The 25486-nt window shown below is 41.9% G+C and overlaps 1 protein-coding gene across 1 annotated transcript in view; it reads right to left on the reverse strand.

Annotated features, from left to right (window-relative positions):
- pard3aa (par-3 family cell polarity regulator alpha, a) overlaps positions 1 to 24858 on the reverse strand; it is a 252196-nt gene extending 227338 nt beyond the window's left edge. Inside the window, exons 1-4 of the mRNA XM_046846135.1 lie at positions 24820 to 24858; positions 24325 to 24508; positions 4964 to 5130; positions 2550 to 2687 (exon numbers count right to left, since the gene is read on the reverse strand). Coding sequence (XP_046702091.1) covers positions 2550 to 2687; positions 4964 to 5130; positions 24325 to 24508; positions 24820 to 24858 — 528 coding nt within the window. The remainder of the gene's footprint in view (positions 1 to 2549; positions 2688 to 4963; positions 5131 to 24324; positions 24509 to 24819) is intronic.
- Positions 24859 to 25486: the final 628 nt, after the last annotated feature.

Here is a 25486-nt window from a genome sequence, read left to right on the forward strand (position 1 = left end):
CGCATAAAAATAAAAAAATAAACCCTGGAACCGTGACGCTTGCAGACTGTGGCGCACTGTGTGTGAACAGCTCTAGTGCGATTTTTTTAGTCTGTGTACGCGTAACAGGCATAACATTGACAGGTGAAGTGAATAAAACTCTTCATCATCGCATGAGATTTTCATTGGCAGTGACAAGGTTGGACAGGATTAGAAATTAGTTTATTAGATGGACAGCGCATGTAGGACGTTTTGGAGACAAGGTGAGGGAGGGGAGATTGAGATGGTTTGGACATGTACAGAAGAAGGGCATGGGGTATATCAGACGGAGAATGCTGAGGATGGAGCCACCAGGAAGGAGGAAAAGAGGACGACCAAGGAGGAGGTTTGTGGATGTGGTGAGGGAAGACCTGCAGGTAGTCGGGTCGAAAGAGGCAGATGTAAAGGAAGGGGGTATGGAAACGGAAGATCCGCTGTGGCGACCCCTAATAGGAGCAGCCGAAAGATGATGATCTCTTCATCATGGCACCTGTAAGTGGATGGAATATATTCATTGAGTGAGTTTGACAAGGGACAAATTATGATGACTAGACGACTTGGTCAGAGCATCTCCAAAACTGCAGCTCTTGTAGGGTTTCCTGGTCTGCAGTGTTTAGTATCTATTAAAAGTGGTTCAAGGAAGGAACAGTGGTAAACCGGCGACAAGGTCATGGGCGGCCTTAAGACTCATTGATGCACGTGAGGAGTGAAGGCTGGTCCGTGTGGTCCGATCCAACAGACGAGCTTCTGTAGCTCAAACTGCTGAAGAAGTCTGGACTGTTTTAGCAGCAAATGAGGGACCATCGGAATATAAGGCAGGTGGTCATAATGTTATGCCTGATCAGTGGACAAAGTTATGCCTGGACGATGTATGTATGTACTGTATTCTGCTTGTTTCCAAATGATGTTAACCATAGTGAATGGATCGTACCCGAGAAGAGGCAACTAGAAATCTCTCAAGCAGAACAACAAATTGGAAAACAAAATAGATGCCTGCATAAACAAGTCATTATGAACAAAGGATTGAACTAATTGCATTCATTCCATTGCAAAAGGCCTTGAATATGTATGTGTGTGTCAGTGTAATGATTTAATTAGCCCCGATATGAAGACATCTCATTCATGGTTCGTTGCACGATACGAACGTCAACAGATTCCTCAGACAGGAAGAAAAAGAGAAAACATCAAGACCAACACATGTCACTAAAACCCTCTCTTACTTTACAGCAGGCTTCAATTAGACAAGTAGATAATTAGAATCAAGTTTGATCTCATCAGCATCATTCTTCGCCCTCCCATTTACGACGTCTTTCCGCCGCACGTGAAACGTGTACTACAGGCAGCGAGAAGATCGAGTCATTGACTTAATGAGGCGGCTTATTCAAAACCTATAAAACAGGCCACAACATTATGTCAATAGAATTAAGAGGCAATTAAAGGTCTGTGAGAAATCAGCAGAGAAACATCGAACCGTGGCATCTCGCTCAAGTGGAAAGGCTGGGTCGCACTCTCCGTGAGCCAACTGTAAAATGGTAATGGCACATTAAACTGTAGATGGCATTAAAAACGCAATCGCTCATAAATGTGAGAAAGCCAAGAGGGACGACAGCGGTGCGTGCGCCAGCCTCCGCTCGGATTTTAAAAAGCCTATTTGCCTAAGTAGAAAAGAGGAGCGGTGAAAGAGAAATCGGGGGAGTCGGACATAGATTGAGACACAGATCCGAACTCAAAGAAAGAGCGTGTGAGAGGTGTGTGTTTGGGGTCAGGCTGTTCTGTAACAGAGCATGGCTGAAATAAATTAGGCTGTCAGCTCGAGCCTGGGCCTTGACTGACTGTTTCTCCGAATCGAGCTACCAGCCAGCAGCCGGCTTCACATCCAGCCAGGACTCTCTCCATGCCATGCCACAGCTTTAATGATGATGCACGAGCCAAAGTGGGCCTCTTCTACCGCAAAGCACACACATGCGCGCTGCCACCGTACGCAGGTGTGTGTGTGTGTGTAGGAGAGCAGGGGAACGAGAGGGTGAAATGGATCCTGGCAGCTCGAGAAAATCGATTGTGAAAATTAATAAGTGAATTCCCTCCAGCGTACTCCGCGCTTCCAACGACTCAATCTCCGTTTTCGCACCTCTCCTTTTTCATTCCGCTCCTTTATGGGTTTCAAACGCCCGCCCACACACCTCGAGACGGCTCTGCTGAAGGACTGACGGGGCCGAGAGCAAGTGTGTGTTGAGAGTCGGAGAGGAGGCTATTAGATGGGTTGAACCAGTCAAAACTAGTAGAGTGTGGTGCTCTCGCACAAGGTCATAGAAATTGTCCCCTGTACTTCCGCAGGCTTTGTCTTGTTATTACTGTCATTCTTTGTTCCTCTGTACCAGGTATTTAACCACAGTTCTCTCGCTGACTTCTATACGAGTGTGAAGTGTTGGTCTGTGTTATTGAAACGTATCGAGAGCTACAATCACTCATCAGTGGAGACGTTATAGAGCCGAACTAAGAGCAGCACGCCGGACTGGTTACGGTTTTAGTACCTGCTCTTGGCGTTCGAGCCAGCGGTCCACCATGGGATGGTTGGCACTGAGGGATAAGCGTGCACCTTCTCTGTGAAACTGGTTGGCCCATGCTGCAGTGTCACGCGGGAGACTGCGGTACCCAGCCGGTCCTTTCACCTGGAGGAACGCACACAACACACCAAATGATTAAATGGTATCTACAGTAAATCCACACACGGGTCTCCTAATGACACTTGATTCATTCAGCCTTTTTTCTAATTAACTGCTCCGAGATATTAAGGAAATAGACTGTTCCACTGCTGCGGTGAAATGATCTATGCTTGACATAAAATAATAAATATGAAATACAGTAATGCCACCTGCGGATATGAAAGACACTCGCCACGCTGAGCTGTTATTAGCAATATTATGATTGGCGGGCCAAGGAGGCTTGTTTTGGACCAGAGCCCTACAAAGACGCGTTCGTTCCAGCCAGGTCTCCGACATGCACTCATTCCTTCCCTCGCTAATTAACCGCATTACACGCTGCTAATTCGCACCGCGGCTGTAGTGTTATTTCATCTGGAGGTGAAATCAAATGCCCTAAAGTGCAGGCATCTCTACTTTCTCACTGTATGCAGCAAACCGACAGGTTAGTTTCGCACACCGGGGGCCTCGGCCTAGAAAGTCCGCAGAGCAAAGCGGCTTGTGGCTACAGACTTCGTCGCATTGAAAACAAAAACGGCTCCAGTTGTAGAATCAGACGATCCACGTGACGAGCTTTGCACAGAGCGGAGGAAAGGTGACCTATATGGGGCATGTGGTAATGAAAAGCAGCTGAGAATGTGAAGAAACGGCTCATCGTGGCTGCTGATCATCATCCCAGTCCTTCTCAGAGCTTGGGATCATAAAAGAAGACTGCCTATTAATTTTTACGACATAATAAATGACACGAATACACGGGCATGGAGAATATAAATCAGTGGGGGAGAAAAAAAAGGGTGGATCTGATGTCCACTGTCTCTGCTACTAGTACTCAAGCAGACAGCAGGAAATGGCAAAGGCAAGCTCTCCTATAGAGAGGTGAGTGGTTTATAAGTCTAGTCTTATTAATCAAGGCATCCCCAGATGTGTGTTTATACTCAAATATCTGTCCAGGTCTGAGAAGAAGCAGTTTAACCCTCGTGCCGATCAGTGTCACGTAGCATAAGCTTTTAGTGATGGAATTATTCGTGGAAGACCAGTCAGCTGGCAAAAAAAACCCAACAAAGATACCTCTTTATATAGCGCACATCTGGATTTTCATGTAAAATATGCAGCTGACGTATATTTTCAGGAAATCCCCAGGAGCCATAACTATAGACTATACCAGCTCAATCATAAAGACATCAGGAGCACATTAACTCCAAGTTCACATTGTTTCACAAACCAAATTTCCATTTGGTTAGTTCCACCAAAACACTACAGGACAAGCTAAATATAAAACCTGGGCATTATCAAACACAACCAGACCTTGCAAACACTATCTGAGTCTCCAACAACATAAACAACCCTCTGCTTTAAAAGTGGAAAAATGTAAAACACCTCGAATCAGTCTCAGTGAAATGATTCAGGGATTATGGAGTCCCTGACATGCGGCGTGCTTTTAAATAGGATTACGAGCAAAAACAGCGAGTGAGGCACGCTAATCTCATCGCAAGTTGCCGTGTCGCATCCAGATTACAGCATCCGCCCCTCTGCCTTCTCTTTCGTTCGCTATATTACCATTTCTAAGAGACTGAAGAGTTGTCATCGCTGAGAAAGGAGGGCCATTTTGCCAGAATAATTGGCCTCTTCTTCACTAGTTTGCCATGAGGAGGGCCGAGGGAAGAGAGAGCGATGGAGCATCTTCTAAGATTCATTAAGAGCCAAAGGCACTGACCTCCAAAGTGAGCCGCACAACAAAGCAAACGTTAGCACTACAAAGGAGCACGTCTCCGTTCTGCACAGCACAGAGAAACGGTTTAAGGGATTCACTATAAGACGAGTTGCACAACCTTGGTCCTAATGGGTTTTTGTGAGGCCCAGATGAGTGAGACGGCAGATGTTCACGGAAAAGTGAAAGCCAGAATGCAGCATGTCTTCTATAGGCTATGAAATAGGCCATGTGTAAATAATCAGTGGTCACGTTGTCTCTCAGTAGTCTTAAACAAATAGAGTTATAAATACAGTCCCAATCGAGATAGTCTAGAGGGGTGTAAAGGGGGTGGGTCGAAATAAAATACTTATTAAATCAAGAAAATCGGGGAAAGCCAAACTTTTGCAAGCTGAGCAGGAATTTGTGGAAAGGTTATAGAACTTTATTAAAAAAATTCATAAATGAGGCCTGATATCCATCTGCCTTTATACAATTTCATATAAAAAACAATATGGATCAATAAGGAGGATGTTTTTGTTGCATTTTTTTTTTTTACCTTGCGCTCCAAACTGTTGGTTCCACTGGTGGTGTTGGATTTGAGGAAACCGGCCGTTGTGGACCAGCGTGTCGGGTTCTTCCTGGATGGCTCCTCTGGTTGGATTGGTGTCTCTGGCAGACCCACAAGAGCCGGATCACTACTGCGCCTTACTTGCAGACGCATGTCTGAGACAGAAAAAGACACAGAGAGGATTAATATCACATTTTTCCTCCTAATATGTAGCTGTCTCATTGCACAATAGGAACCCTATTCAGGCTAGAGGAGGAGCGCATGTCCTACACGGCCGTGCTGATTCTACCCACAGCTCTTCAGCTCGACTGCTTTGTTTCCCTGCAGATAGCCCATCTCAATTCCGCGCTCACATAGGACGGCAAAGCAGCGGTATACTCGTGTCAGACACAAAGCCTGGCCCCTTACAGCTTACAGAAAAAAGCCTCGACAATGATGATCTTTGAGCTGTGCTTTAGCCTCCTACCCTGAACAGAGAGACCCAGAGAGTAGGATGGAGACAGTGGAGGAGAATAAAAACGGCGAGACGTGTCTCTGAAGTGGTGAGGTGTAATGGACTTGAACTGCAGGTCAGGTACGAGAGGTCCAGCCTGGCACTAAGACTGACGTGCTCTTTCACACAAAGCTTTCTTTTTTCGCACAGGAAACTGCTTACAGCATGTCTGCGATGACCAGCAGCAATGAAATAAAGATTTTTAAATTACCTGTGATATAAGCTATAAATAGAAGTCATAAACCTCGGGGTCAGACGTGCAGAGAGCATGCATACCCACAGGCCATGATCAGAATTATTTTCAATTTACTAGCAGAATTGATTTTGATATTCATTCAGAGAGTCTGGAAAGCAGTGCAACTGGCTCAGTGTTTACAATATGACCAGCAATGCACAACCAACTAAATCACGCTTCTGTGTACTGTGTGCTTCCCAATAGGCATGGCCTTCATGTTCGTTAGTAACAAAAAAAGGACATGTCCTCTATTTGTCGTTCACAGTAAAAGGGGAGGGTGTATTCACGGAGCCTAGCGATGGCAGCATGGCCTATTTATTTGGCAGTACAAAAGTAATACATTCAGAGCTTGGCTTGTGCAAGGATGAGGGTGTGGCCCATCACTGTATTAGGAAAGGAGGCATAATCCTGCCGTTTATCACGCTCAGTGAAGGAGACGAGGCCTCCTTCTCTTTCAGTCCTGGTCAAAAAGCCATGGTAGCTCTGTCAATTCTTCTGAACTGTAGAACAAACACTAAATCCCATTTTATCAGACTAGATTCGGCTTCATTTTTTCTTTTCAGGTTTTCGTGTAATTTATTCTGTATCAAATACGCAAGCAGATAAATTGTACTTCTAATTCAACATAATGCTGAGGATCATATGTACAGTTTCTCCTGAGAGCAAAAATATGCATCAGACAGACATTGAAAAGGGCATGCAAATACATTACATACATACATACATACATACAAACAAATACAGCGTTATAAGACTCATTAGGTATGTGAGGGTTTAAAATGAAGGGAATAGGTAGCTTAGTGGGGTAAGGCATTTGACTTTGGATCTAAGCTCATGAATTCAAATCCAGGCCACACCAAAAGTCACTCCTGGGCCCCTGAGTAAGGCCCTCAACCCCATAGCTGCTCAGTTGTATCAATAAGATGAAAGAAGGACAACATACAAGACTTATAGATTGTAGAAAGAAGATATTGATAAGACTTGAGAACCCAGCTATTCATTTCGAGACCTGGAGTGGCCGCCGCTACCACGCATGCTGCTATCCCGGGAATTTCTTTAACCTCTTGGAATCATCACAGACGTTGACCTGCATCGTACAGAGAGCTTATTCGGACGTTCAAATAGGACAGTCTCAATTTCACAGCCTAATAATGATGCCTAGGTAGCAGGTGCATTTCAAATTAAACTCAGGGATCAGTGTGATAGTTTGAAGTTTCCATTAGTACTGGTACATTAGACACTTTTTCACTGTGGAGCTGAATAGTTATAGCTGTGGAATCACACCGGCTGGTAAGAATAAGTACGCTTTATTTTCTTTAGTTGTGCACTGTTCATTTAAAAAACAGAAACCTCAGATAAGGCACGTAGCCATGAATGAGTCAGAGATGGCATCGCAGGGTAATAATCAAGGGCAGCATGTTCCTTATGCTTGTATAAATATTCTACAGTAATCAGAATCACAATCAGGTTTATTGGCCAAAACCGTTGACACACAAGGAATTTTGTTCCAGCTGTTGGTGAGACTTCAGAAGTACAAACATTAATGACACTATACATTTAGCTTATAGACAGACTAAAGGTTTTACTGAGACAGACAAACTGAACCCACACAATGGCTGGGCAAAAACACATTCATTCTAAAGAATGATACATACACATATACACATAATTTGAACCTTTGATAACAATATTACCTTTTGTTTTCTGGGAAGGTTTTTCACTAGATTTTGGAGTGTGACTCTGGGGATTGGTGTTCATTTAGCAGATTAGTACGATCAGAGACTGATTTTTGGTGAGAAGGTCTGGAGTAAAGTCAGGGATTTTCTAATACATCCTAAAGATGTTCAGTAAGGTTCTGGTCACAGCTCTGCAGGACACAGGTTCTTCCACTTCACCCATGACAAATTCATTAGCTTTGCTTTGTGCATAGGAGCATCATCATTTCTGGGCCTCTAAATTCCCAAAATGGGGTAATTGGAATTCTACAACATACAAAGACATTATAGACAATTCCTTTGATGGTTACAGTTCAGAAAAGAACCACATATAGACGTGGTGATGAGATATCTATTTACAATACAAAATGGTGACAAGACCATAAGATTTTGTTCCTTCAGCCACTGAGCATTAGTAATGGCAGGTACTGAGGTAAGTGAGGTGAGAAGGCCTGGGGTGCAGTCAGCAATTAACATTTATCCCAAAGGCATTCAATAGGGTTTAGGTTATAGCAGCCCACTCAATATCTTTCACTCTAAACCTTGTAAACCATTTGTTACATTGCACACAGGCAGTTTTAATGCTGGAACAGATTTGGGTCTACTAGTTCGAATAAAGGGAAAATGTAATGCGGGGGAAAAAAAAAATAGGTGTCCCAATTATTCTATTCATAAAGTGTCTCTTTGGCTGTGTTGCATTCAGGTGACTGTGGCAGTGGTTCACGAGCTGAGGGCGGAGCCGGCGGTAAACGAGCGGTAAGACGATGCAACTAATCAGTGCAGGGACCCACCAAACGGAGCAGACTGATCAGTCTCATCAGCTGTCTCATAGCAGCATTCATATGATAAATGTTTAGTTATAATATGATTATCATCTACACACCTTCCAGCTAGTAAAAATATTGTTATTGCCTATTCAGTCGATTCATGATCATTTATAAAATGATCCACTTAAAGGGTTGGCAGTAAACAAGGATACTTTAGAGACAATAGTCATCTAAATAGCTGAAATGGAGTGTAATGGTCAATGATAACAGAAATGTTGGTCTAGAGAATATTTTTTTGAACTTCATCCTTATTACAGTTATTCTGGAAATATGCTGCCAGAGTAATATTCTACATGCATGGTGAACACCTGTGTCCATCTACACCACTAATTTTGTTGTGTCAGTTCAGATATCTAACCAAAGAATAGAAAAAATATATATAAATAAATAAATGCTACGTTTAAGCTTTTCCAAACTTAATTGCGCTCATGGGAAAATGTCATTGAAACATTTTCTCTCCCTCCTCAGAACCATTTGGCATTGTACAGTGAAAGATAATATTCTTATTCCACATCAACAAGACTAATCTATGGTCCATGAGCACTGCTAGACCGAGACTGTGCATGTTATGGTTATGATTAGATAATAAATGCAAGCTTTTAGTGCCAGCAGCCAGAAATGGGGTTTGATGACAAGTCAATGGGAGCCAGTATGAAGGCCTTCAGATATGATATTGATTCTCTTCTTGACTGCTAACAACTACTCCTGGTACATCCACTCAGTGGAGCAACCACCTGTCACCTTTCAGTGTTTAGCATACGGTTGCTATCCTGAGTTTGTCTGACTCAAGAACTCAGCCATATGCTGCCATAGTGAGTCATATAAGTTTCGCGTGACACTTATAGAAGCAGCAAAGCCGTCTAGCTGCCTGAAAACCACGAGACACGTGGCCATGGCGGTGCGAGTCTGAAATTAGTCTAAAATTACTTCCAGAGCTTAGTAATGATTTTTTAAATATGCTCTCCACTGTCTGTTGTCAGCTCATGTCCATTTTGCAGGTGATAGGCCTCTAAAACATCAAAACCAAGCCGCTTAAATGCCTCCCACGTGTCCGATTAAAGTCAGAAATTAGGCTGAGAGGTCAATGTAAAACAGCCAACACAAACACTAAAAGAATGCGCTAGAGAGGAAAGAAAGAAAAAGGATCACATTACAATTGCATGCACTGACCTTGGTAAATGTCATTACAAAGCCTTAACACCAGACACGTAATAGCAAGGTATGGCATGAACTGTATGATGTGAAATTGTAGATAATAGTCCTGGGGTGGTGTTGAAAATGGGGAAAAACACATTCCGCTGAACATTAATGAGAGGAGACGGCTGGTTCAGACAAAAAACGCATCTGCAAAATGCCTCCAAAGCCTGTAGAGATTTTCTTTTCCCCTTTTAAAGCAAGGCCGGTCAAAAGCCGTCTCTGTAATGAAGCGAATCTGGCTGGGAAGTCCAGCAGAGACACAGGAAACAGTGAAACCTTCAGCAGATGTGCCGAAGCCGGCTACAGATCAAGACTGAACGAAATGCAAAAGAAGACATTCCGTCTTCCTCATCCTCCGTTTCATCTTTCTCGTTTTATCTTGGCAGGCATTGAGTAAGTGAAAATATTACATTTCGGGCGCAAGTCGACATTTTTTTGCATTCCTTTAAACAGGTGGCAGTGCTCAGAAGGAGCTTGTGTTTGATTTTTGTTTAGAATGTAATTTTTTTTATACAGGATCAAAGTCTCTAAGTGGATTAATCCGTATACGAACACATGCAGCATGTGGTGTTAGTTGAAATTACAGCTGTACATCATATGCTGTCTTATGAGTAAAACACACCGACTTGACCCATTTCTTTTTTACTTCTTTTGTCATGACTGATACAAAAGGAGTTTTCCTAGAGTCAGGGTTTTTATTCTCATGTCAGATGGTCATTCCTAATAAAAATAGCTCTGCATTATCATCCAAAAAAACAGCCACAGTAAGATCTTACTGCTGCCCTGGGAAATGTGTCAGACATGAGCACAAGGGCTTTTTGTGAGTACACCAAGGTCTGAGCTGGAGGCTCCATTATGCAAAATCTTTGCACGAATATGAGTACAGACTGACCCACATACAAACCCCAACCCTGTTCGCCCTCTCTCCTTTCCCCTAATCTAGACTCCTAATGTGTGATCGGATTAGCTCTTCGCCACACAGAAATTGGCTTCCCCTGCCTTTAATAACCCAGACGACCACTTAAAGCTGCTCAGCCATCAATCTCAGGTGTGTTGGGGGACATCCAGGGCCCCTAACGAGATGGAAGGGCAATTTCAGCCCCAGCGTGAGCGCTTAAGAAGTCTGCCACCCCCGTACACCAGAGACTAGGTTCAACTCACAGGAGCAACACTCACAAAGCTCATATTTACATCGCTAATCTACTGCCTCGGGCTGCTCTGTGTCTTTGTGCGCGTGTGAGAGAGAGATAGTCCAACGGGGGATTCGTCTGTAATTAACAGACACAGTGCAAATGTCTAGAAAGGATACACAAGGAGAAAAAAAAAATAACATTTACCTAATTTCATTACTGTTCTATAAAAGATCCTGTGAATGGATGGGAACGCAAAGTGCCACCGGAAGCACCTAAAATACCACAGATTTAATAAGATTTACAAATTCTCCACTATTCTATTTACATTGATCACTTATTCACACTCACGACCCCTCAACATGCGAGCCGATCTATCAGTCATCAAGTGTTCTGTTGAACTGATTCAGCAGTGAAATACAGCAGCTTTCTGGACCTCACACCATATGTACCGCACTTTGAAAGAGAATACTTTCCTAATGAATTCAGTATTAGCGAATGAAGAAGAGGAGAACGTGTTGGAGAGCGATACGTCTGAGTGACGGCTTTTAAAATAAGCTTCGGCACGCGGTGCCGGGATTCGGAATTCTTTTTATCCGCATTCGCTAATAATCTCGGGTCCATAAATGAACTCTGAATGTCGTTAGGATAAAAGTTTCCACCTGGCTGGCCAACACCGGCGACCGCGCCGCTTGAGTCTGTCTTTTGAAACGCGGGTTGCTAATACATTACTGCGTGCTTCCAGTCATTTAAATTGGCCGAGTGTCCATTTTGTCCTTGTGGCCAGTTAGTTGCCAGAGGAAAGTGTCCCTGACTGGCTGCCAGCAGCGGCCCGTCACGCAGCGGAATACAGATCAGGTTCGGCCAGAGGACACGCAAGGAAAAAAGAAAAGTGACGAGCAGCACGGAGGCCAGGGCACTAATTCCATTTCGCTTCATCACTCGCTTCTTTCAATATATCTCCTTTCTTTATGCAAATATGGTGACTGGATAAATTGGGCACAGTTTTATGGATTCAGTAGGATATCATGAACATGACCTTGATATTCTAATAATTTTTTCCCGGCACCTAGAAACACAGAGGGTTGCCTGAGTCTGGCTGAATGAATACAAAATGAAATACTGTCTTTGATGGACCACTTTTTTAAAGAGCCAAATGTCAATGCTGTGTCCATATTGATGTCCCTGGAGATTAAGGCATGGGATCTCTTCAAAAGCAAAGTTCAACCTGCATTTGCATTTGTCTTGAGAAGGGGAAAAAAAAAAAGTCTAAAAGGAAAAAGTCAGGGAATATTTTCAATTTGCTGTTCACACAGCAATGTCCAAAAGACATTAAGGATTTTGGCTTTAACGGGATATGTGAGTGAACAGCTTTGAGGGAGAGAAGCTCTAAATATAGCACGAGAGAGGGGAATTTTATCGCCGCCTTGAGTAAACAGAGACCTGTGACCTGCAGAAAGTAGTGTAAATAGTTAAGCAGTTTAGGAAAGCATGAGAAAGGACCTGCATGAGAAACTCCTCATGATGTTGGGACACAACACAGAGTAGGGAGGACAGGAGAGGATAAAGAGAGCGCAGAACTGGAACAGGAAGAAGTGGAATAAAAATAGACATGGGACAGACAGAAAGAGAGCCAGCATGTAGGTGGGTCTAGAAGAGTGTTGGAGAGGAAGGGTCAGGGGTGGGCATGTTGGGGAACGGGGGATCCAATAGCAAGAGAGACTGAATGTGTCCAACCAAGAATGGACTACTCCAAAAGGCCCCTACTGAGTTGAGTAAAGCCTCCTGTCTCAGTTAGAGAGACAGAGTGGACCATTTAGGACCCGAGCATCATTTCACTCGCTGTCTAATCACACCACTCTGAGAGGAAAGAAAAAAAAAGAAAAAACAACAACAACAAAAAACAAAAAAAAACACTTCAAGTCTCATAATTCAAAATTCAATTTCATGAACAAGTAGGGAATAATGGAGCCGAGGCCTTTCAGAGATGAGAGCGGAGCAAAGCAGCCTGTTTTAATAAACAATTGTAGTCATCAGACTGAGATTAGCAGAGGAACTGGAAGAATCAATCATACATGTCTTAGAACTGAGTCTGTATTAACACGGATGTAAATACAAGGACAGAGTATTTACACCCGTGGAGCGTTAGAGAACACAGATTTTATATTCACGTATTAAAATTTGATATGTATGATGATTCGTAGACATTTGCATATTCTTATCAAGAGAATGAATCAAGCCAATAAATCCAAGCATTTCTGAAAATGCAAACTACAAATTATACTATATAAAATGCAAAGTATACACCATATATCAGCTAGGCAAGTGCATGCTTTCACCCTTTTTTGCATAAATAATATATTAACTCACCCCTACAAATCATGTGTGCATTGTAATAATCACATAATTTGCTTATATTTTCTCAACAAAATATTATATATATATATATATATATATATATATATATATATATATATATATATATATATATATATGAGAAAAAAGAGAAAAAAAGATTGAATTGTTCTGGGAAATTAATGCAAAAAAAATACAGAAAAAAGAGAAACGTTCACCGAATTCTCGTGTGTCATGTATATCAAGGTTTTTTTTTTTTTATTGTGATATCTGGCAACACAGACATGTGACTGCATTTTGTTGCCTTGTACTTGTGTAATGACAATAAAGTTGAATCTGATCCAATCTAATCTAAAAATATCAACACGCTCAGTACAGTGAGGAGAGTTGAATGTTGGGTAATGTGGTAGCGTCATGTGATGTCGCTGGTCCGGCCCTCACAGAAAACACAGACATGTGATGTATCGAAAGACTCGCGTCGCCGAGGAGAATCATGTGAGAATGTCAAAATCTATTTTAATGTGGTGTCTTAAAGAAGTGATCTGAACGAATTAAATGCAAATAGTCTTTTAACACTAAATTAAGCATCAACAACGATGCATATATACATCATGGCACCCTGTATAGAAGTATGTGAAGTACCCGGAGATTTCCAGCCCTATCCTCTGGCAATGGAAAGGAAAAACTTGACCGTTCTCCAAATAAAACCTGCCCCATCTGGGCCGACATTTCCCACATGGTAGGAATGGATGGAGAGTGCTGTTACACAGGGGAGGATAATTAACGCGACACTCAGGAATGCCACCCCGACGTCCAGAGCAGACCAGCTGAGCTGAATATATACTCCCTAAATATCTGTACTCCCTCAAGGAATCCTAATCAGCTAACCAAACATCTCTGCATAGCTCCAGTGCTCAGTGTAAATACCATCAAACTATTCGTCCCCCAGACAAGGACCTCATGGGATAAGCAACCTAAAGATAAAAGCTGTAAATCTAGTCGCTGCTGCCAGTCATAATCAGCGATGTCACGTAATTTCAAAGGGGGCTGTCTGGATCAAGGCCGTGAGTCACGTCACTGGAGTTTGTCACTGGGTGATGTGTTTCCTATCACACGCAATGCAAGAAATAGCATTAAAGTCAAATCAAACTTCTATTCAAGTGGAATGCATAGACAACATTGACAAATATTGTGCCATTACATCGCTTTAATATTTTATAGTGCTGGAGAATTCCACATTTCAGTCACTTACAAAAATATCTGTTAGCTAGCCTTATTATATGCCAAAAAAAATACAGTGATATAAAGATTCCATCTCTATCATATTACCATTTTGTCTGAAATCTCACTGCTCCACAGCACATTTCACTGCTTTTTGGGTACATGGTGAGCTCATATGTCTATTCGCCCACACATGGTATGTTTACTCTCAAACACAGACCTGGTTATGTGTATATTTAATAGTTTCTGCTGCTGCCTGATGTTATGATATTTCCTATTCATTCCCTATTGCACTGCTGCTTATTTAGGTGCTTCATGACATCACCAGACCTGCTGTGCAGCGCCATACATCACTTCTGCGGATGCCAATTTTATGAAATCCACACACTAAACAAATTCTTCTGATGAAACTTTTAATACTTGCGAGCTGAACAGGCTTTTCCCAGCAGTGTTTGTACTGAGAGGAATTATAAAATCCCACAAAATGGTTTTTCGAAGTGAGAATAACAACAACAACAAAAAACAAAAACAGAAGAAATCGATTTGAAATGATGCAACTGTTCAACTCGGCCTTGCTTCACCTCATCAGATAAAGAAAAAGCATAATTATTTCGGACGGTCTGTCACCGCCTCGATGAGCGGACATTGCCACGCAATGGAACTCTCGGTGGATCGGTGGAACTCTCCGATCTGTTCCACAGCGAGCTTTCATCTCTGATCAAACCGGAAAGAACGGTTCCATTTCAAAGACGATGATGCAGAACACAAAGAGGGGTCTGTAGTAGGAGAAAGACTTTGCCAGGACAAGAACTGCACCATGCTGTGGCAACATTCAACATCGTGTGTGTGTTGATCTGGAAAGAGATAGTAAAAATGTATCTAGCTAAAAGCGGTTTGTCAGAGAAACTTGCGGAAATTATATCTGTACTGCAGTGAAGATTAATCCATCTTAATGTAAATCACTCTATCTATCTATCTATCTATCTATCTATATATATATATATATATATATATATAAAGACTGTAGAAAGAACGTCACTTATAATCTTATACTCCAGTGCTCATGGGTTCCCCTTTTGAGTCAGGTTCCTCTCAAGGTTTCTTCCTCATAACATCTAGGGGGGTTTTTCCTTGCCACAGTTGCCACGGCTGCTCATCAGGGATAAATACACATCATTCACTTTGACTGTTGATTTCTGTAAAGCTGCTTTGAGACAATGTCTGTTGTGAAAAGCGCTATACAAATAAATTTGACTTGAGATGATATATATATATATATATATATATATATATATATATATATATATATATAAACCAACCACTAATTTATACAATTTATAATCGATATTACATTTTGATATTACATTTATGAATATATTATTTAATTATTATACAACATTAAATTAATTATATATTCTAGATGCTTATATCTTCACAACTAAACAAAATGTTAATTTTTGAACAAAAATTGTCATTAATCCACAGCACTTAATTGTCATTGTCATTAATCCACAGCACTACTGCATGAATGCCATGGTAATTTGATTTACAGGAACCACTCTGAATAACAAGTCTAAGGGACAGAATGTTTCAGAACCAGTTGGAGCTTCATGGCGAGTGTGGGCGCTGTGCCGGAAAAAGTCAACCAGGTCAGGCGGGTTCACTGACCAACTGGTCTACACCCAAATCCCACTGCGGCATCACGAAGATGGCAAAACCCTACAGTGATGTCAATGGGATCGAGAACCCCCCGCTGTTATGTCATCAGGCTCCCAAAAACCAAGCTGTGATGTCATCAGGAACCAATTTCTGCTGCTCTAATTTGGGCTCATCTAAAGTGATGAGTGTTGTCAAGACACAATTAAACCCCTACTGGTTCTGTTGTGATTCAGCGTGCCGGGATCAACGCGGAACAACAGGGAGTTAGCAATTTAAGAAGAGAGTAGGGGACTAATGCTAGCTCAAGATGCACCATCATACGCAACCATCTTTCTGGAGCACGCACGCCGCTTATGAAAGGTTTAGGATTTTCAAGAAGGAGAAAAGCAGCAGATAACAGGAAACCAATCAAATCAACACAAACAAACGCCAGGATTTTAATCTTTTTAGCATTTTAATCAGCAGAGCTGAAATATGTCATAATTGTGTTACTGCTTTATAGCGGCAATTAACAAATGCGAGATTTTAAACTTCTTAAAGCCTGAATATGTCAAATCTTTTAGTCTTCAGGGCCTGAATATTGCACAGCCATGTACTGGGAATTAAGCCGATGCAGTCAAAGTAGTTAAAAAATAACAACATAAAAAATAGCAGAGAAAATGTTTTCTCAAGATCAAAGACATGATCTTGGGGCCAAAACAGCACTCGGCTTAATTACTTGCACTGTGTTTTTACACTAAATGAAAGATTCGGGCTATTTATAATTACCAAGGCACACAGTCCAGACATAGTCAGCCTGTGTAATGTAACAAAATGGGTGGGATAGTAAAGGCAGAAAGAAAAAGCGCTCAAGAGAAGCCAGATCAACATCACTATCAGCAAATTCCAACATACTTTCCCATGTCTCATCCAGCGAGGCCTGTGACCCAAGAGGATAATCAAAAAAATACATCCAAAGTCATTTCATGAGCTAAACAGCAGCTACCTCATAGCCTGCTAAGTGTTCTAGTCGACACATTTATGACAATTTTGGTAGCTGTCATTATCCAGAGAGACTGACAATTATTACATTTATATATCTGAGCAGTTTAGTTCTAGGGGTCTTCCTTAAGGGTCAAACAGCGGCAGCTTGTCGGTGCTGGGATTTAATTGCGTCGGAAGTCCAACGTCTCAATCGCCAAGTTACCACTTTTCCACACAGATGTATGAGCAGACAGGGATCCCGTTTAAGATCTTGCCTGAATTTCTCATGTACAACAAAGCAGAGTTCATTAGCAGGAGAATAAGCGAGATTTCTCATACCAAGCACTGGCAAAGACAGTCAACAACAAATCCACAAAGTTATCAAAGGCAAAACAAAGAGTAGATGTTATATCGTCTTCAATGTTAGTGGTAGCTTTCTGGCATACACATGAAAGCCAGTGAAACAGCTTTTTTATATAAAGGACATACGGAAAAATTCAATAAAATGTGTTGTTTTTCATTTGCCTCTAATCTGTATAAAGATTCTCCAACATGGAGCACACAACACCAAAGCAGCCAGCTGTGGCGAAGTTCCTATTCTATAAACTTTGAGAATAATTAGGGTAATCTCTCTCATGTCCCCGTTTGCTGTTAAGTTTCTACAGTGAAAGTCCAGTGGGGAATAAAAAGACAAGTAAAACATAATGGAACTTTTGACTGAGCCCCAATTAGACCTACTGTAACCTACCAGCATAAAGCACCAAAGAGCAAAAAGAGAAAAGAGAATACACTGGAAAAAAAGGTGTAGCGGTGACACGAGTGTCAGCAAGAAGTCTAACAAACTCCGAAGTTTTGCCTACTAATCTGAATGCTTTCTGCAAATATCGTGTGTGGGTGCGTTTGCGACGGAGCCACAGGGACTGACAGGGCGAGGGCGCGGATCAGATCTTGCTTTCGCATGCATTCATGAAGCGGCGGCCTCAGAAGAAGCAGAAGCTTTGTAGTCGGAGCTTTGAATTCGGGCGCCTGAAAGGCACCGCGTCGGTTGAATGGCAACGACTGGGTGACATCGTTAATGATCCTAACATGCATATGTCTCTGTGGAAGAAGGGTTCGAGAGGGCGTGACGGGCCTGCAGCTCTGTTTCAGCTCGCGCTCAGCGAGTTTGCAAGTGCAGTTTGAGGCTTGGTACTTTATTTTTTTATTTTTAAGAAGTGCATTGATTTGAACTTGTCAGGGTGAGGAAGATGAAGGGTTAGAAAAGCCTGCAGGTGTATAGAGGATTATACATGACCTGCGATCACAATAAACCAGCCTACTACAACAGAGACATTGAAAACGTGTCGGAAAAAGTGCAGGGAGAACTCTGATGCCACTCTGGCACGGCATGAATTTGTCTCGAGGCAAACGAGAAGCTTCAACTCTGACACACCGACACTCTGATTCACCTCAGACAGCCATTTCTAACAATTGAATACACTCCCATCAGTGCAAAGGAGCGTTTTATCCATCTGCACATTTCACACTTCATCACTGGATCGGTTCTTTACCCATTTAACAGTGTCAACGGTTACAACAATTAGCTATAATAAGCTTCATATTAAAGGGTGGCACATTTATAGTTTTATGACTGGTAGTTTGAATTACGTGAGCCTGCAACCCACATGAGCAATAAAGCCCAGCCTCAGTCTGCCTCCGTTTCTTCTTTATCAGTCTCCATGTGTGCTCCTTCATGCTGAGCTTCTAATGGAGGAAGCCTGGATGATTAAGAGATGCCACAACTAATAAACTCTGGCTCTAACTCACTCCTGCAAAGACCCCTCAATGTCAGATAAAGCTGACGAAGAGAGCACAAGGCAGAGTGCGAATGTTTGAGCCTGCATTTATTAGACCAGGATTTCATTTAAGCTCTGGGAAGAGCGGTCAATAAAGACAAACGGAGAGAGAAACTTTCAATCCTCTAGGTGCAGTCAAATTAAAATTGTCCAGTCTTTGCTATGCTTACCTAGAGATATGATTCTTGACATTATATTTGCTGATGGTATTGCAGAGCTCAGCCGTCGAATGCAGGAGTCGATAAATGCAGGACAGTGAGGAAGACTCGAAAGAAAGTTAGAAGCGCACTAATAATACAAAAGTTAGCACCATTTCTAAAAAAAAAATATACCCAGACAAGCTTCTAAAAAGCTCAAATAATCTTGACCACCTGCACTTAAAATGTTGTTCCCTTTTTTCCAGGTGGATCAATGACTGCTGTGAAATTGCATGAGGCTCTAAGTCCTTCGATGTCCTTTAAATGATTTTATGAAGCCTCAATTCAGGAAGGATGGACAGACAGAGAGAGAGATGTCCGCGAAAGCAGAGCTACAAAGCAAATTGATTGCCAAATGATGGCTGATCCATAGGTGTCCACTATTTTCCCTGCAGGGAATCCCCTAATGGTCCAGTAGCCTGTGAGTGATCAGCATGATGCCCCCCAGGCTCCCCCCTCTACTCATGCTCCCTGGAGGGAAGTGGCCCCCCACAGGTACTGTGATGGCCAAATGCGAGGCTAACTACAAAACCACAGTGATCAAATCAATACCAGCAGAGACACAAAAGCCAACAAAAGAACACTTGCAGGCTGTTAACTGGTGATTTAGTGAAAGTTTGGTTACTTGTCATGTCTAACTGGTTACTACTGACACTGAGGGATCGCTGGTTAAGGCTTTGGGCAACTGACTGGAAAGTTCAATCAGTGCCAATATACCACTGTAAGTCTTTATCAAGGCGCTCTCAAATGCATCATATCTCGATTGGAAGTCACTCTGGATAAAAAGAATCGGCAAAATGAATAAATGCAATTCTTCAGGGGCGCCAGGTAAGAACCGAAACGAACACCACGTACAGAAAGATTGCAGGACGGAGGTAGCAAACTAAAGAGAGCCAGGGGAAGCATTAGTGTGGGAGCATAGAAGCCAGAGTGCCTGAGGGAAGGGTGCCTCAGAGCCGCACTTTCCTCTCCTAATGAGCACCTCTGATTCCCTTAAGGCCACTTGAAATCTCGGGAACTCAAACACTCGCCTACTGCAGACTCGCAAAGCTTGATGAACAGCATTCAGTCCATATATAGATAACCTAGAACTTCATTTAAAAAAAAGGACCTAATGTGATATGTGGCATAATTTCTAATCAAATCAGAACACCAACTGAATTAAATGAAATGCCTCTTCGAACTATTGAAACATGCATGGCAGGAAGTCGCTTGGGAATTAGCATGAACTAATAATGTAGACCTGGGAGTTTCAAACAGCATTATTTTCCACACATTATATGGCAAATCCTACCGCCTAAAGATCAGTGGCCTAGAATAGATTTGGCTATCAATTCTTACTCACAAGGGGTCTGCCAATTAGCCACCCAATCAAGCAATGAGTAAGGCAAGAAATGTGAAGGTGCTAGACCGGTTCCGGCTAAAAATGTACGTTTTAAAGCTTGCAATATCTGATATATGGCTGGCTGTGGTATAACTAATGTCTGTTACAAACTTTGGTTTTGAGGGGGATAAACATCCCAAAGTAAAGAAAGATTTTTCGAATTCAATGCTAAACACGCTCTCGGGTACCATTGAGGAATGAAAAACTGTTTCTCAGAATTACAATCGTGGGCTTCCTCTCATTAAGATTCAGCAGCAGACGAACAAAAAAAAAAATTGTAACATATTAAAAGTTTTCTCTTTCTCTTCTTCCTAAGACAAGACTTGCATGTGAGGCAAGTCAAAGCGCTCCTCGATTCCACATAATTACAAGCAAATTACATTCATTACCGCAATTTACATCTCATCTCCAATTCGATTATTAGTTGCTTGACCTCATCTGCATGTTTTTTAATAATCAACCGTGTGCTGAGAGAGAAGACGAAGAACAATCACAGGATAGCTGGGCCCTGATGAGTTTGAATAGCTGTGATTGTGCGGTGGGGCGAGCGAGTTCGAGGGGCGTCGCTGGTGCAATCGCGGCGCTGATTCCAGATATTGCTGCTGCTAATGTGCTCATCTCTCCTCCTGGGGTCGTCTTCATAAACCCATCACAAACAACCCAGACGTTTTAATCATGCAAACACACACAAGCACCCAAAATAACAGATGAGAAACAGAGGAAAGGGAGGCAGAAAGACTGAGCCGGGTGGCCGTAATTAAATTGGCAATTGCGGCAAAGCTCTGTAAATTAATAACACACCCAACATTTGGAGCCAGAGCTCTAACACCTGGGCTTCTGGATGAAATGTGTGTGTGCTTGTGTGTGTGAGATCCATGCTGTCAATTCAAATTACTGTGCAATAGGGTAAGAATGAGCAATAACCAATGGTGGCTAAAAAGCAAAGCTAGGCTCTCAGTATTTTGGCCAAAACCAAACTCAACACTAGCAACAATCAATAAATCTCATTTTTCATGTATTAATAACAAAGACATATGTTCATGAAGAGGAACTTGACTAACACTGTATTGAACGGGTGCTCTGGTGTAAATCTAGTGATATAAAGGCATTAGGAATCCCTACAATAGCCATTCATATGAGGTGGCATCAAAAAGTTTTAAGACTAGCTCTGTTTACAAAAAAGTACTTAATGTATCTACGATTATTTACACACGATCGATACAGCACTCCCAGAGTTCCTGCTACTGCAAGTCTTCTTTTCAAAGCATGTTAAGCACTTTCTGCTCTTTGCGGTGGATTTCCGCAATGGTGTCAAAAAGGCAACCTTTGGGAAGAGGGTCCCCCAAAGTCCACAGAAGTCAAATCTGGAGAGTATGGTGGGTGCAGAAGTGAGATCATGTTGTTTGTGGTAAAAACGCACGTGTGAGGAGAGCTCTGTGACAGGGTACGCACGTGGTCAGAATAGCAGACGTGATGTCCAGTTGCAAAGCTTCAGATATACACAGGATGTTTTTTCTTTTTGCCACTAATATGAAGGTCCGTTCCCCCAGTGCTACCCTCAGTTTGTGTGTGACAAAACTAGTTTTAAAACTTTTTGATATCACCTCGTATAAAGGTTTGGGACTCCAAAACGTTCCAGAAAAGTCTTTAGTTGTACAGTAAAGAATAGTGTCAATTTTCTCTTTTAGGATAACTTTAAATTAACTGCTTTGTGTTTAAGGGTGAAAGAAAAGACCCTGAACTTTAATAAGAATCAACTGTAAAACAATGAAACTGTCTAATTTAACCACGTAAATGTTATAATAAAGTTGTTATTATTATTCTCTATACAGAATCAATTCCAGCTGTTGCTCCAAGGCAGGAATTTAGTAGTGGCAGTCCTTGAAAACATTTCAGGAAAACTTTTGCCACTGTTCCAACTGGGAAATCTCACTCGAACCGATTAGCGCACTATTTAGGTTGTGAATCTTTCAGGTGTTTCCAGAATGGGCTTCAAATTTAACATGAACCTGGATAAAAGAATTACTGAAGATAAAAACAAAACAAAAAACAACAATGGCCTTTTCTCTTTGATAGGGCGCTATATTATTACCAACAGTGCACTTTAAAATCAGTCTACAACTGATGACACTCAAGTACAGCAATTCATAGCAATCTCTTTCAGCTTGGCATTCATTTACCAGAAAGCTGAAACATTAAACAAAAACTGAAGCCACCTGAGGAACATAAGTGGAGTGTATAATACAGAGAATCATTCTTCTCTTTTTATTGGGGTTTTAAGTTGACAGGTAATTGCTAATTTTTGGGCTGCAGTTGTTTACAGTAAAATTAAAATTGAAGTAAAATTTCAATATGCAAAATGTAAATAAAATATACATATTAAGTTACCTATTAAGTGAAATGAAATGTGTAGCAGCAGTAAAACAGATGGCAAATAAATGCCAGACTTCAATCATGCACCATATCATCCACTTATAATTCCCTCCACTCTTCTGGGAAGATGTTCCACTAGATTTTGGTGTGTGCTTGTGGACATTTGTGTTCATCAGCCACAAGGGTGTTAGTAAAGTCAGGTTCTGATAAAGTTGAGGAGGCCTGGAATGCAGTTAGTGTTGCAATTCATCCCAAAGGTGTTCAGTAGGGTTGAGATCAGAGCTCTATAGCAGGCCACTCAAGATCTTCCTCTACAAATCATGTAAAGCAGATCTTCATGGAGCTCGCTTTGTGCACAGGGGCATTGCCATGCTGGAACAGGTTGGGCATCCAAAGATGTCCTTTGCGAATGTGTGCCTCGAATTTCGTTGTAACAGTTTGGAGAAGAACCACATATGGCAGGAAAGGACAGGTGTCCCAATACTTTTATCCATCCGGTGTAGTTATCATTAATTACCATCATTATTATTATTATTATTTGACTGAAATTATTGCACATAATTGCCCAAGATATTAACATTGTATTAGTGTGGCATTAAAAACTATATCTATTTAGTCTTTATCCATATCTATATTGTGGACTAGCTGACCAGCTATCCAAAGATGTTGCCTGGGGTAAAATTTCTCCCTGCCCCAATATATTGCTCTATATAAAACAGTCGTAAATAGTAATAAATAGTAGTAGCATCATAAATAGTAGTAAATAGTAAAGGAGTTAGTGGGGGGGGACACAATGTGAGTGAGATTAATTACATCACTACCGGAAAATATAATACACTAAATGCTTTTTTCTACTATTTTGGTCAGTTTTGCTTATTGAAAGCTTTAATTGTGTCCAAGTGGTACACTGGCCAAGCAACCGCATCACTAACCAAGATTAAACAAACTTGCTGGGGCAGTGGTACTTTGGCGGGTTAGATAATGGACTGTTGGTCAGAAAGTTAAGGGTTTTTAGAAGGTTGAGCCACTGCTTGATGCTTAAAACCCAACTACTCAAATATAGAAATGGTAAAACAAACAAGATCATTTGCCCAATGGGAAACTAAGTTAGTGACATATTCAGCAGTCTAGATTGGGTCATGGCACCAAACCTCTTCGCACCGAACAATCAGTATACAAGGTTATTCAGTAGTCACAAGAATAATCCTAAAGAACGTTCCTGCCATTCTAGCACCGAGCAGGTCTGCCAGATCTTTACACACAGTAAAGAACGGATATCCTGCTGATAGTTCTCCATCACAGGGTGAATGCACGGACTTGTACTCTAGTTCAGCCCCCCTCTGTGCTCGCTTTTGGAGAGAAATAATAAGTCAAATCAATGGTCCCATAGCCTGGTAACATGCCTCAACCTCAGCATTCATTACTGTGTGCATGTCTGTCTGAGAGAAAAACACAAAGGAGGCTTATTTAGCATAAAAACTTTATTCAAGAGTCAAGCCAAGCACACCAATTGTATTCCCATCAAGCCCAAAGCAAAAGTGTTTTCTGTGAGTAAAGATCTGGCAGACCTGCTACTTCCGCTCATAGATACTGTATGTTCATCCTTAGTGTTCTCTCGATCTGTCTGTGCTTCTGAGCATGTTTCTGTGTTTCTCTCCCTCCTGTGATTATACCTGCCTACTCTGCTGTACCTGGACATCCAGCATCTTATACACTTCTACACACTCATACTTTTCCCCGATGTGGATGCATATGTGAGACTCACTGGTGCGCAGGGCCAACGGTGTGACCTCGATCTCGCTGCTGTTCTGGTACGGCTGGAAGGCAGATGGCGTGCCTGAGCTGAGCTCTCCCCTGCTGAACACATCCGGACTCTGGCTTCCCGTGGAGCTCGCGCTCGTGCCGTCTCCACCATGATGAGGGTCCTGCTCGTCATACACTGCCACCAGCTATGAACACACACAGAGAACAAGTTTGAGCTTTAATAAATCTTTTTTTTTTTCAACTGAAAAACACTTCAAGCTTTTTGAGTTCATCTGTGTCTGCTGTTATCAAAAAATCGAAACAGCAATCAAAAGGCCATTTTGCAGTCGCTCATAGTTCACTATAATCACACACCTTCTTAAAAATCTACTCGGCACCAACATTTCCGCTCCATCTCGAACAGTTCCCACTGACATTTCAAACCACTGACATTTTAGCTTAACACGAAACTTCAAAGCTTTTCAGAAAATTAAAGACAGTTCTGGATGAGGGAAACCGACATAAAGGCATTAATTGGACTGCTCCCATTGACCATCATGCTTGATGTGAGTTCAAATATTGGACAATAGGGACAGATATTGTATATATACACTGATCAGACATAACTTTATGAGCACATACAACATTATGACCTGAATAACACTGATTATCTCTTCATCGTGGCACCTGTAAATAAGTGAGATTTTTTCAGGAGCAAGTGAACATTTTGTCTTCAAAGTTGATGTTGGAAGCAGGAAAAATGGGCGAGCGTAAGAATTTGAGAGCTTGACAACTGGGTCAGAGCATCTCCAAAACTGCAGCTCTTGTGGGATGTTTTGTTCTGCAGTGGTCAGTATCTATTTAAAGTGGTTTAAGTAAGGAACAGTGGTGAAACGGCGACAGGGTCACGGGCGGACGAGGCTCAATGTTGCACGTGAGGAGTGAAGGCTGGTCCGTGTGGTCCGATCCAACAGATGAGCTCCTGTAGCTCAAATTGCTGAAGAAGTTAAAGCTGTTAATGCTCGACAGGTCTGGACTGTTTTGCGAGCAAAATGGGAACCAACACAAAATTAGGCAGGTGGTCATAATGCTATGCCTGATCAGTTGCCATAAAGTTATGCCTGGTTTGTGTAGTTTTAATATTATATTGTTATCTAGAAATGACTCCTTAAAGTAAGATATCC

This window comes from Silurus meridionalis, chromosome 4, assembly GCF_014805685.1.
Source record: "Silurus meridionalis isolate SWU-2019-XX chromosome 4, ASM1480568v1, whole genome shotgun sequence".
NCBI classification, from domain to species: Eukaryota; Metazoa; Chordata; class Actinopteri; order Siluriformes; family Siluridae; genus Silurus; species Silurus meridionalis.